General features: G+C 44.2%; 1 protein-coding gene across 3 annotated transcripts in view; it reads right to left on the bottom strand.

Moving 5' to 3' along the window:
- Positions 1–357: 357 nt before the first annotated feature.
- Positions 358–13,307, bottom strand: part of LOC114018318 (zinc finger protein OZF-like) — a 139,012-nt gene continuing 126,062 nt past the window's right edge. For 2 of the 3 annotated variants that reach the window (XM_043528754.1, XM_043528757.1), the window contains exons 3-4: positions 9,782–9,898; positions 384–9,474 (exon numbers count right to left, since the gene is read on the bottom strand). In XM_043528754.1, coding sequence (XP_043384689.1) covers positions 8,096–9,474; positions 9,782–9,898 — 1,496 coding nt within the window. In that variant the 3' untranslated portion in view covers positions 384–8,095. Of the gene's footprint in view, positions 9,475–9,781; positions 9,899–13,307 lie in introns of all 3 variants that reach the window. The other variant, XM_043528755.1, reaches the window with a different exon arrangement.

Below are 13,307 nucleotides of genomic sequence, written 5' to 3'. Positions count from 1 at the left end.
ACCATTTCCAGCTTTGCTTTCCTTCCAGAGGTTCCTTTAGTTAACCAAGCTGTGAGCTTGAGCCATGAGTCAGTAACGTAATGTGACCGTAGATCAACTCATGGGCTATAACATGGAAAATTACAGGTTACAACCCTGTTCCACTGCCCCCCTCCCCTATTACAAACAAATTACTTGTATTAATCATCCCTTCCTCTCCATCACTCCTGGCTGGCTCACCAAATCTGTTACGCAGGGTTTTCAGAACCCAAAGCAGTGGTAACTTAACTGTTTCACTACCGGTGGTGTCAGGAATAAATCAATGGGAACACAGCACTTCCTGTTGAAGAGAGATTAATGCAAGTAAGCGTGTTCTTATCTAAAACTACTGTTTATTAGATTTAAGCACACACAGACATAAGCAATAGGTTTAGAACATCCCAAATAATTACCTAGAATCTGAGATGGTATTTAGTAGTTAGCAGCAGGTCACTGAAGGCCGGTCACTTCTCTCTGGGAGTATGGTGTCAGGAAAATGTCTCTCAGGATAGCTTCAAAGAACTGTTCCAAAGTACCGTCTATTATCTCGTCTTTTTTTAACTGACTTTTACAAAACACACACTCATTGTGACCCCTACTGGGTCATCATCTCACCTAACTTCAATAAAATATTTATCAACAAAACATTCCTAACAATCTTAATCATAATATGCTTCTATATCAAAGGTTGCAATTAGCTTGATCAAATTCCAGGGTAACATTCCCCTCAATTCCAGGGCAACATATTATGAGGATAAATAGCACAAACGAGGTTACATAGCTATTTCATAAGACATACAAAATAAGACATTTGTGGCAATAGTGTAAAGATCTTGGGTTCAGACCAATAACTGCAAAATTCTATTTATTTTGTTTTATTCTGTAGGTGTAATAAGAGATGTTGTGAAAGAGAATTTAAGGCAGAGGGACTGCTGTATTTTGGCATGCACCTTGTAAGGCAATGCAGCCTTCCCAGGGCTGAAATACAGGTGGTTTCCTTTTCACTACTATAGTAGCTGGGGAAGGAGGAAGATCACCATCCTGGTGAAGAGCAATGCTGCATATCTTCCCATTGTGTCAACTGACTTTTCGAATGAGATACTTCTCCCTCTTGGGAATTAGCTTCAGGATAACATCCTTCTATAGAAAGACAGCCTGAAGAGGTGTACTTTCAATTACTCTCCTGGCCCCTCCTCTCAAGGGAGCTTGTGGACAAAGGAAAGGACATGCAGGAAAGGATGCTGGATGTGGTGAAGGGGCAAATAGCTGTGCTGAACAACATTGTGGTGCTATGTTCATGGCCAGCACCCCAACCTAGCCATGTCCTGCAGCCTGTGGAGAACACAGGATAGTGGGAGCCACCTTTCACTCCCCCAAATGGCAAGCCATGCCCGCACCATTTCACCCACCCAGACAGAGAGAACAGTTGCCATCTACACATTTTTGTGAGACCATCAGCACTGCCATGTGCACATTCATCACTTTGGGCATGTTCTGCCACATGTCCATTGACTTCAGGTTTGCACTGTATCATGTTTAAATCAAAAGTTTGATCATGCATGACTCAGCTGAAAAATTTCACTGAGGTACAGTTTTTCTCTAATAATATCAATTCTTAATAAAATCATTACCCAAACACACTGCATTCTTTCCCTTTGCTACATGACATTCATATTCTACCACTACACTCAGGCATCAATTTTGGAGCGCTTCACATCCCTGACCCTATATCCTGATCAACTGGAGCACCTCGTAGAGGCCCCTTCTTTGACTGTTCATAATATACGTAAAGTCTCTCCATCTCCCAGTCATCACTGAGCATCTCCCCTTTGCTCTGACAGATGCTGTGCAAAATGTAGCAAACACCTATGACACAAGGCAGATGTTGTTCAGCAGCCTCCAGCCTTGTCAGATGGTTCATCTTCCTTCCCTTCAGTCTTCCTAACACTCACTCCACTGTCATTCTTCAGCTACTCAGGCGATAGTTAAACAGCAAGTGTCCAGCAAAGTGGTTCACAAGCTCAGGATACAGAGGTGAAGCTGTCTCCCAGAATGACAGGAGTGTGAGGTAGAAAGGGGGTGGATGGCAGGTAAGTTTCAAAGTAAAATTATCAAAAGTACCAAACAATGATCAAAGGTGATAATTGGATGAAACAACAATTAATTATATGGACTTATTTATAAATTGCTTCTTATATCACTAGTTCAGGAAAACCAAATGAAAAAAGAGAATGATTGATTATGGTTATTAATGCTCTTGCAGGTGGGATATGTCAAACGGGTAGGCTTGTTCAAAAATTATTAGTCAAAGATTAATACAGCACAATACAGAAAAGAAGAGTACCTACATTATTGACCCTCGAAAAGAGAACAGTTGTAACTGTCAAACCATCTCAAAGATTCTGTGCTGTCCCCTCCTGTATTTATATCTAACTGGGAGGAGTTTCACAATTTTCTTTATAACACTTTACCTAATACATCTTTTATATGAATTTTCATTGACATGTTTCTCACTGACAGTAAGACATCAATAATTGCTATACCTGGTATGTGGGAGATAAGTTGTAAGTTTCAGCATGGCATACTTTTTACATTTGGACAGTTATACAGACCATGCACAACACAGAAACACAGAGATGCATGTACAAAAGACCAAAAAATTGTTTTGAACATTCCAGTCATAGCATTTCAGAAATCAGAAAAGTTTAAAGGAATCCCTTTTCCTGGTATATTTGTGTTTAGTTCTGGAATTAAAACACTCCAGCTTTCTCTCTGATTAACATAAGTGAAAACATTTTGGGAAGATCTTCACATGAAAACAATTTAATGAATACGTGCGATATTAGATATAATGTTAATATTGTAAATATTATTAATATTGGTTAACAATATAGACCTTACAGACTTTTTCACATCTAGCTCCACATATATTGCAGCAGCTAGGTGCAGTACAATATCTAGAGGTTGTTGTGTTTCACAAGGTTCCTGTATTTTACCTTTTGCTAAGTTTTCATTCTTCAGCACATAAACAAAGCAGAAGTTCATACAAAGCCAACAACACTTACCTATCATACAGTTTAGAGAATTTAACACAAAATATAAGGGACTGCAAATATAATATACTTTACCTATTCACAATTGAGTGCTTACTTATTTTGGATACATAACACTCCTTTCCCATATATATTTATAGTTGCTACAATAACCTGTTCCCATACTTTAATTAATACCTTTTAGCATTTTACTTATAAGAACTGATACCCCAATACATTCTATTCACACAAACTGGTAGTTAATAAAAAAAGCGATTTACACTCCTGGCTTACAGTTCTGTTTGTGAGAGCACAGATTTTACTAAAATTTAGGGCTGTCAAGCGATTAAAAAAATAATTGTGATTAATCACAGTTTTAATTGCACTGTTAAATAATAATAGAATACCATTTATTTAAATATTTTTGAGGTTTTTTTATATTTTCAAATATAGGCTTGGGGGCTCTGGGTTTCCGCCCTGCTTGGGGCTCGGGACTTCAGCCTCCTTTGGCGCATGGGGTTCGGCTCTAGTCCCCCCTCTCGGGACACAGGGCTCAGGGCTTCAGCCCTGCTTGGGGTGCCATGCTTCAGCCCCCCTTGGTGTGCCAGGCTTCAGGTGCTGTGGGGCTCCAATCCTGCTCTGGGCTCAGGGCTCCAGGCTTCAGCCCCCCTTGGAGTGCCGGGCTTCAGATGCTCTGGGGCTTCAGGCCCTCTTGAGGCAAGTGTCTCCAGACCTGCTTGGAGCATGGGGCTCCAGGCTGGGGCTTCAGCCCGCCGTCCCAGCCAGCTCTGGAGCGGCAGGCTGGGGCTTCAGGCCCCCCACCGGTGCCTCCCTCCCCACCCAGAGGTATGTGATTAACATGTTAAAAAAATAATACTTTAATTTTATTTTCAGTTAATCATAGGCATTAACTGCGATCGACAGTCCTACTAAAATTCCATTTCTTATATGGTAGGTGTCATTGCAAAACAGGCGCTATGGTTTCACAAGCTGTATTTTTCCACTTTTCCTTTTGTCTGGCCATTAAACATCATGGATATTTTGATTTAGTTAGGCCACATCAAATGAAGTGTTATGGATCTGTAGTTTAATTTGGTCAACAATGTGATTGCATCGGGGTAAACACACACAAATTTACCATGGATTCTTTCTCCTATAGATTGAGGAACATTGAAGTTGACTTTGAAATAAAGAAACATTTATCTTAGTAAGCTAAAAATGACAAAGAAATTGATAAACAATTAAATCAACAAAGATTATGCAAATAAGATATACCAGGTAAAAAAGGCAAATAAAATAAGTGAGACAACAGACCAATGCTTTAAAAAAAAAATCTCTTAACTAAAAAAAATTCTAAAAGAGAAAGTGAAACCCCCCCCAAGGTTGTTTAACTATATCATATGGATAAGTGTTATAAAACTGAGTATACAATTAAAAAACCTATGAGCGTTAATCATAACGTTATTCACTTAAACTTCTTAGGATACTAATAACATCCACAAGTTGTTTCCCCTAATTAAAATTAATGAGTAACTAAGCATTATTGACAGAATTCAACACCTAAACTTAAAGAAATAGTATCAGATAAATAAGCTCAATGAAGTAAATAGATCACAGCAACTATAATTCAACTTGATATTACAATTTTAAACTAAAAATGAATTTGGATTAAATGAGAGAGGTTGAAGAGGACAACAGAAGGGAGAGCAGGGCCACCTTAACCAAAGCTTGCAATAACAATACTACAGCTTATACTTATGTTTTAAGAAGCTGGTATTCTGAGCCTAACCATGATCCTTAAAGCAAACTGACAGTCATACAATGATGCCAGCTCAAAATTAGGCAGCATTTAGACACACGTGTTGAACTGGAAATGGTTACAATAACATATGCAAAAGCTGGGGTAAAAGAATCACCGAATGTGATTTTTATACAACAGGGCAGAGCAAGAGAATTAACTCTGATATGGTAGAGTTAATAGTCAATTTCACAACTGTGAAAGTTCAGAAATCAGTTTGATTAACCAAGGTACTCAAATTAAATGTAATGAAGCAGGTTGAGGGAGTTTTCTGAGAGAGTTGATAGGAAGGCTGTGTACTGTTGGGAGATCTTGGTGTTTGAATTAATTGGCAGAAGAAAGAGAGAGATTATTAAAAATAATTCCATACACCAATGGGTAAACAGTGTAACATTCAACTATTGAAAGAGAAATAACCCTGCTTTTGTATTTAAAATAAACAAAGGTAAAATAGTAACTAGTGAAGTTCCTAAACCAAGACTGGAATGAAGCTAGTGTGGAGTGTAAATCTTTAGTACATGAAATAACAATGTAGTTAAAAACACACCATGAAATTAAAGTGTGCTTTAAAATTTAGAACGCACACGATAAAGATTGAAGTGAGATTTTGAAGTTAGACAGGAGCTCTTCTCATTCACACACACACAGTGTTATGTCACAAGGGAGAGAGATCTAAGAATGAGCCTCTTGCTGGCAGATAATTCTCACTCACACATACAAAGACAGCAGAACTGCAGGAGATACGTGTAAGGCTTTGTCTACACTGGCACTTTTGTCATTAAAACTTTTGTTGCTCAGAGCTGTAAAAAAACACTCCCCCTGAATGACAAAAGTCTTAATGATGAAAAGCACTGATGTGGACAGTGTTGGCGGGAGCCACACTTCTGGTGATGACCTTACCGCCTGTCCTTGGAGGTGATTTTAGTTTGCACCTTACAATGGCGTGGCTGCAGCGGCACAGCAGCGCCATTGCAAGGTGAGCAGTGCAGACACAGTCGAAGGCACAGGGCAGAACAGAATAGTGATTTACACAGTTGGTAGTTCTGACTAGTACTTAACATAAGGAGTAGAGTTGGAGCAAGACAAGACAAGAAAATTAACCACTAAACAATGAATTTCCACAAAGATATGATCATACCATAAGTACAGTTGAGACTCAGTTATGTTCTCATCACACCAGTAATTTAAAGCTAAGAAGCTCTTCTAAGCAATAAGCCAGGTAATTTAGTAAGCCAAGTAAAGTGAGATCAGCACTACCCATGTGCCATGTGAACAATACCTCTGGTAGTTACATGTGAAAGCATGCAGTTTAAATCAGCACCAAAACAGTTTTGTTACAATGGTGTTACATTCAAATCCTCTAACCCATTCCAGTTTTGTTTTTAGAAGAATTTCCCCCAATCTGAAGCAGTTTTAAGGCTGTACTACTTTTACTATTTCTAGCATAATTCTTTTCTTTTGTACAATTTGAAATTAGGATCTTTTTCATAGTTGGATGGAAGTTGTTGGGTTTATATGACTTGGGTACTTTTCAGTTAACAACACCTACCAATCCCCAAGTGTCTGGTTTTAGGGAACAGAACTGAACTCCAATGGGTTAGTGTTCTAGGAAAGCAATAATTACGTTTGCCAAGGCCAACTTCCAACTTCCATGAAGCACAGAAATTCCCTGTGGAATTTTAGCAATAACAATTGATTTCCTAAACTTTTGTGAACTTTTTAGTAGCTGGAATTTCTGTAATCTTCTTCTTCATGGCAGGATTTAGGATTTTATCTTGAGGAGAACTTAGAATCATTGGAGCAAGGGGTGGGTGGGTGCTCTAAGCACAGGACTATAGGGTCATTTTCACTCACTGTCTGGCTTAACGACTCTTGGTATTTATACACAGTGGAACTACTTCACTAGGACAGATTGAGAAACCCACATCAGAATATCTAGGCTAGGCTAGGGCACTCATCTGAGAGGTGGCAGATCCATGTTCTAAAATTTTGGCTTTATTAGGTGGAGAGGGGACTGGACCTGGTCTCCCACATCCGAGTGAATACCCTAACCACTGGCCAAAAGGTTCTGAGGGAGATTTGCCCCCTGCAACTATTTTGTGTGGAGTTAGGCGGCCTCTGAAAACATCTACTGGACTGGGCCCTATTATCAGAGGATTGCTTCCACGGCTCAAGAATTGGAAGTAGAGATATGTATCTATTTCCATAAAAGGGGCGGGGCTTAGGACATACCATTCATCAGCATGCCACACTAGCTAGTTTACATGGCTCCCCACGTAATCTGCAGGGATTTGGGGATCTCATTCTAAGGCACCCTTATCTTCTCATTCCTTTTATAAGGGGCTTGGTCACATAACTCAGCTGTTTCTCTGATATTCTAGCCACACAAAAGTTAGATATTTGCAACACTCAGTGTCACACGGCTTAAGTCCTTTGGTGGATTCCAGCCTAAAAACACTATCAGGGATGAATGAGAAGTCACAGCAGACAAGAAAAAGAGGGGGTTAGGTGTATAACATCAAACTTAAATGAAGTGGCTGAACACAAAACATTCAGATTTCCCAACTAGTCATAATCAAGTCCCATCATATTGTGGGAATCTTATCTCAGCCTCTTGCTCTGCATGGCTCTGTTCTAGGAAGGACATTTCATTCTCTGCTTTGATAATGTTCCATGTCCTCACTACATGGCACTGCAGCCATGCCAGACCCTCTGAGATTTGTGGGAATAAACAAAGATGTTATTCAGTTGGCCCATCCCTAGCCAGCACACTTTTAAGGTTTATGTCCTGGGTGGATTCCCTTACATCTATCGAGTGATGAGTTGTGCTAGAAAGCTTTCCCAGAGTCGGGGCACTCTTCGCTGTAGCTTCTTTGAGGTTTATTAAGGGCTGAGTTCTCACTGAATATTTCCCAAATTAGGGTATTTAAAGAGTTCTTCCCTGTGTGGATTCTCTGGTGGACACCAAGGATTGACCTCCAACTGAGGCTTTTCCTGCACTTGGGAATTCACAGGGTCTTTCTCACCTTTGGGTTCTCTGATGTGAGAGAACGAGTGAGCACTGACTGAAGCTTTTTTTCCTCACACTGCGTCTGTAGGGTTTCTCTCCTGTGTGGATTCGCAGCTGTTCAGTAAGGCTTGAGCTCTGAATGAAGCTTTTCCCACAGTCAGAGCAATTATAGGGTTTCTGTGCTGCGTGAATTCTCTAAGGTGCAATAAGGTGTGAGCATTCACTGAAGTTTTTCCCTCATTCAGAGCAGTTGAAGGGTTTCTCCCCTGAGTGGATTATAAAATGCCTGTTAAGATTTGAGCGCCGACTGAAGCTTTTCCCACAGTCAGAGCAGTTGAAGGGCTTCTCTCCTGTGGGGGTTCTCTGATGTTCCATGAGGCTTGAGCTCCGACTGAACCTTTTCCCAGAGCCCTGGCAGTCATAGGGGTTCTTGCCTGTGTGGATTCTCTGGTGTTCAATAAGGTTTGAATTCCGATGGAAGCTTTTCCCACAGTCAGGGCAGTTATAGGGTTTCTCTCCTGTGTGGATTCTCCTATGTCTAACAAGGTCTGAGCTCTGACTGAAGCTTTTCCTGCAGTCAGGGCAGTTATAGGGTGTCTTTCTTGTATGTAATCTCTGATGTTTAATAAGGTATGAGTTCCGACTGAAGTTTTTCCCGCAGTCAGAGCAGTTATAGGGTTTCTGTCCTGTGTGAATACTCTGATGTGCAATAAGGTATGAGCGTTCCCTGAAGCTTTTCCTGCAGTCAGAGCAGTTAAAGAGTTTCTCTCCTGTGTGGATAGTATGATGCCTCTCAAGATTTGAGCGCTGACTGAAGCTTTTCCCACAGTCAAGACAGTTAAAGGGCTTCTCTCCTGTGTGGGTTCTCTGATGTTCAGTAAGGTTTGAGCTCCGACTGAAGCTTTTCCCACAGACAGAGCAGTTGAAGCGTTTCTGTCCTGTGTGAATTCTCTGGTGTTCAGTAAGGCTTGCGCTCCGACTGAAGCTTTTCCCACAGACAGAGCAGTTAAAGGGCTTCTCGCCTGTGTGGGTTCTTCTATGTCTAACAAGGTCTGAGTTCTGACTGAAGCTTGTCCCACAGTCAGGGCAGTTATAGGGTGTCTCTCTTGTATGTAGTATCTGATGTTTAATGAGGTATGAGCACCGACTAAAGCTTCTCCCGCAGTAAGAGCAGTTGAAGGGCTTCTCTCCTGTGTGGGTTCTCTGATGTTCAATAAGACTTGAGTGCCAACGGAAGATTTTCCCGCAGTCAGAGCACTTAAAGGGTTTCTCGCCTGTGTGCATTCTCTGGTGTAAACAAAGGACCTGTCTCCACTGGAAGCTTTTCCCACAGTCACTGCAAATGTAGAGTCCCTCTTGATGTGGGATTTTCTGTTGATCGGTTTCTTTGTTTCTTTTCACCACTCTACTCCTGTGAGTGGATTTACCCTGTCCCTCACCTGAATGGTTTCCCTGCTGCCTTTCTGGCCTGTGCTGACTCTCACAGGTTTCTCCCTGCCCAGGACTCTGGGAAACACGCCCTTCAGATCTTCCCAATAACATCCCATGTGGTTCCACTTGCTCAGGACCTTCCTGCTGAAGACTTTCCTTGATATTCTCACTCACCGTCACCTCCCCTGTGGGATAGAGAGATAATCCAGACAGGAGTCATTCTCTGTGGTGAGTTGAAAGGAAAACTCTGAAAGGGGAACAGGAAAAGGGGGGAAACACATCCAAATAACTGCTGGGGCAGTTGAAATAACACGAGCTGAGTTCATCCTTCCTCAAAACCCTTCCCCAGAGGAAAGAAACCATCCTCCTTCCACAGCCTCTGGTTGGAGTTGAAGATGGGCTAAAGGGACAGTTAGACTTGATGAAAATGCAGAAGTGACATCTGCTATGAGGATACAGTAATTTTCTGAGTCAACTGAACTGATTCCTCACCTGTGTGGGTGTCGCTGATGATCTCCCCTTCCTCAGAACCCTGGAGATCCGGGACCCGCAGCTCCTCCTTTTGCTCCACCCAGGAGATAACATTAGGTTTGAAAATTGGAAATCCTGCTTGGGGAGCAATTAATCAAGTGTTGATCTTGTTCACTAAAGTCAGTGCTCTCACTGCTTCCAGACCCAGGATCTCAGTCACCCACCCAGAGAGGCTCCTCCCCCATCTTACAGAGACTGGACTATAGATCATACAAGATCCCATGACACACTCATCTGGAGTAAAGGTGCATCACCTCTTCCTTGGGAATGGCCCAGCTTATTCCCCGGGGTAGCTGAGCTCTTTGCTACACTAAGTCTCCATGACGGCCCGTTACATTTCCCCATCCCAGACCACAACAGAAACACAATACTTAAAATATGAGCTCTTGTGAGGGCTTGGAGGTCTGAAACCGAGACCCATAGGCAGTACTGAGACTGCACCTGCCACATGGCAGATCACTTAGGGCTTTCAGGGAAAGGACTTAGCAGAGCGCTAGCTCCCCAATGGCTCTGTCCAAAAGGCGCCTGATTGGGGGGCACGGCTAGCCCAAATTCTTTGGCTTGGATGCACTACTGAAACCAGAAGGAGGCAGAGGAAGTTGTCTGAGCAACTAGGTGAATCCTTGGTTGGCTGCTTCAGAGCCTGCCTATGCTTCTGACCATGACCCCTTACTGCCTGTGCCTGGGTGGGCCTTCCAGCTGCCCACAATAGCTGCTGCTCCTGTGGCTGGCGATGGTGGCATTTGGCTCTGCTGCTCCTCTGAGGGTGTGTGGCTGTGGCTGCAGCTGAGCTCCCTCTCTGCTGCCTTGGTTCTATTCTGCCAGCAACAGAAGCTTCTTTGTCTTGTTTCCCAAACTTCCTCTTGTGGTAAGTCCTGCCTTCCACTTTGCTGCCCCTTTCCCTTGTTTGTTTGCTTTGTTTGATGTTTGTCCCTTGCACTCTTGGGTTGGGTTGGTCTGTTTGTTTCTTGGTCCCCTGCCTCATTCCCATTTTTGCTCCTGCCCTCACTTTCACATTCACTTGGGCAGACAGGCTCCCTTGGTTCCCTGTCTCCCCATCCATTCAGCCTTACCAATCCCTGGTCTTCCCTTTAGGGGCAACTGCTCCCCCTTTCTTCCCTCCATCACTATTTTTGGTTCCCTTCTTCTCTCCTCCTCCCATTATTGTATCCCCCTGACCTTTCCTTCCTGTACCCTTTGCTTAGTTTTTGTTTACTTAGTCCCTGCCTTTCCCTTAAGAGCCCCCGGGACGGGAAGACTCCTGATGAACTCTCTTGTTCTTCTGTTTGTTTTTCTCCAGCTGGGCTTGATTTTCCCTCCCAGAAGGGAGAGGGACAACCATGTTGCCCTACCACCTTCTTTTCGGTCACCACAAATGCAGGTGCCCAGTCCCTGCTTGGAGAGGCTTTTCTCCCAGAGGCTGCAACTGGTGGACGGAGATTGGGGGGTAAGGGAAGGGACAGAGGGTGTCCTGGCCACCATTCTTGTCCCACCTCTGAATGGTCCCCTCAATAGGTCCGACCACTAGTTATCCCTGGATGGTCCATTCTTAAGCCCAGCAGCAGCAGTAGCTCACTATCTGTTCAACTCACATGGCCATGGACTGTCTGCCTCATTGTGCTCATCTCTCCAAGCACTGCTCCTGCTTGGCTCTTCCACAGCTCCAGTCCAGATCCTGGACCCAGTCTTGTTCCTCTCCTGTCCAGAACCAGCCCTGGTCCTGCCTTTCCTGACTCCTGGTAATCCAATTCCAACCCTTGGCTCTGTTTCCTCACTCCGACCGTCTCGACCTTTTTGCTCTGGCATTCAAACTCCAACCACTAGGCCTGACTCTCACTCTGACCACAGGGACTGACTGCCTATGATCCTGGTTCACTGCCAAGCAGCCGGAGGAGGGATGGAGCAGTGATGGAAGCAGGGATGGAGTAGTTCGAACAGAAAGTCATGGAGGTGGAGAGATGCATGGCTACCAACCCTGAGAATCTGTCCCTCCGCAGAGAGTGTTGAGAAAAATGCGATGAGCTTTGGGTCCTTGATGAACACTAGGCCCAACTTGCTTTTGTCTTGTCCTGTATCTGACCTGTTTAGGAGATGTACTTTGGCTCCTGCTTTTTCTGTGCTCTAGAGAAGAAGAGATGAGGTAAAAAACCACATCACTTGTCTCCTAGCAGAGGATGGCACCCCTCCTGTGGATCTGGAGCAGATGTGATAAACGCCGGGAGCTTTCTACATGAACCTTTTTTGCCCGGATCGACCGATGCTGACATTTGAGCGGCCCTGTGGAATGAACTCTTGAAGGTCAGCATGGGTGACCGAGATGGGCTAGTTTCCTTTCACTCTGGCCAAGCTCTCAGAAGGCCTCTCTTTCATGTAGTGATACAGCATGGCCAGAAGGCAGCTGGAGAGTGATATAGGAGAGTTATGTAAGTCCCAGGATGAGGAGAAGCCTTATTCCCTATAGAGGGAATAAAGGTTTCTATAGATTAATTAAAAGCACCTGAAGCCAATTAGAGCACCTGAAGCTAGTCACCTGATAAAAAACCCCTGCTTCAATCAGCCAGGGGAAGGAGTTGAAGCAGAGTGGTTTGGAGTTGGAGCAGAGGAGAGTTTGGAGAAGTGCCGTGGCTGGCTAGAAGACCAAGACCCTAGGTAAAGAGACACTTGGCTTTCGCAGAGAGAGAGGGCAGGAAGCCCAACAAGCTGAAGAGCAGGAGAGGGAAGTAGCCCAGGGGAAGGAAGCACTAGTTCAAGTGGTTTACCACTATCCCTAGGGCCCCTGGGCTGGGACCCGGAGTAGAGGGCGGGCCCAGGTCCCTCCGTCTCCACTACCCTTTTCTGGGTTACTAGTGGGCCAGTAAATACCCTAGTTCAGGGGCAGGAAACTGCGCCCTGAACCCCCCCACCCAAAGAAGAGGAAGCACGGGACCCATCATAATCATAGCAGCAATTTGCCACTCGTGGTGTCAGCAGTGGGATCTCCGCGCTGGGGACTTAAACCAGGGTTATCCAAAACCATCCCATCCCCAAGATGGATGACGTGGTCAAGGCTCTAATACAAGTCACTGCGGCCCAGCAGGAGGCTACCCGAATCCAAGCAACCGCCCAATAGGAGGCGACTCGGGTGCAGCAGGAGACTAATCGTCTGTTGATGAATCAGACTGCCCAGGACCGAGCTCTGCTACAGGAGCTGGCAAACCAGATGAAGGCCCTTATGGAGCAGAACCACAATTGCGACGGAACCCGGACTATACAGGCCAGCCACTGCCTACAGAAAATGACACAGAAGGATGATGTAGAGGCTTACCTGCTGGCATTTGAGAGAACAGCCCTGCAGGAGGCCTGGCCCCGAGCTCAGTGGTCTGGTATCCTCGCCCCGTTCCTGTGTGGAGAGGCCCAGAAGGGCTACTACGATATGGCTGCAGAGACTGCGGAGGATTACCCCCAGCTGAAGGCAGAGATCCTGGCCAGATCCGGAGTAACCACGGTG

This window comes from Chelonia mydas, chromosome 14 (assembly GCF_015237465.2).
Source record: "Chelonia mydas isolate rCheMyd1 chromosome 14, rCheMyd1.pri.v2, whole genome shotgun sequence".
Classification (NCBI taxonomy): domain Eukaryota; kingdom Metazoa; phylum Chordata; order Testudines; family Cheloniidae; genus Chelonia; species Chelonia mydas.
This window is presented reverse-complemented; position numbering and strand designations above follow the sequence as displayed.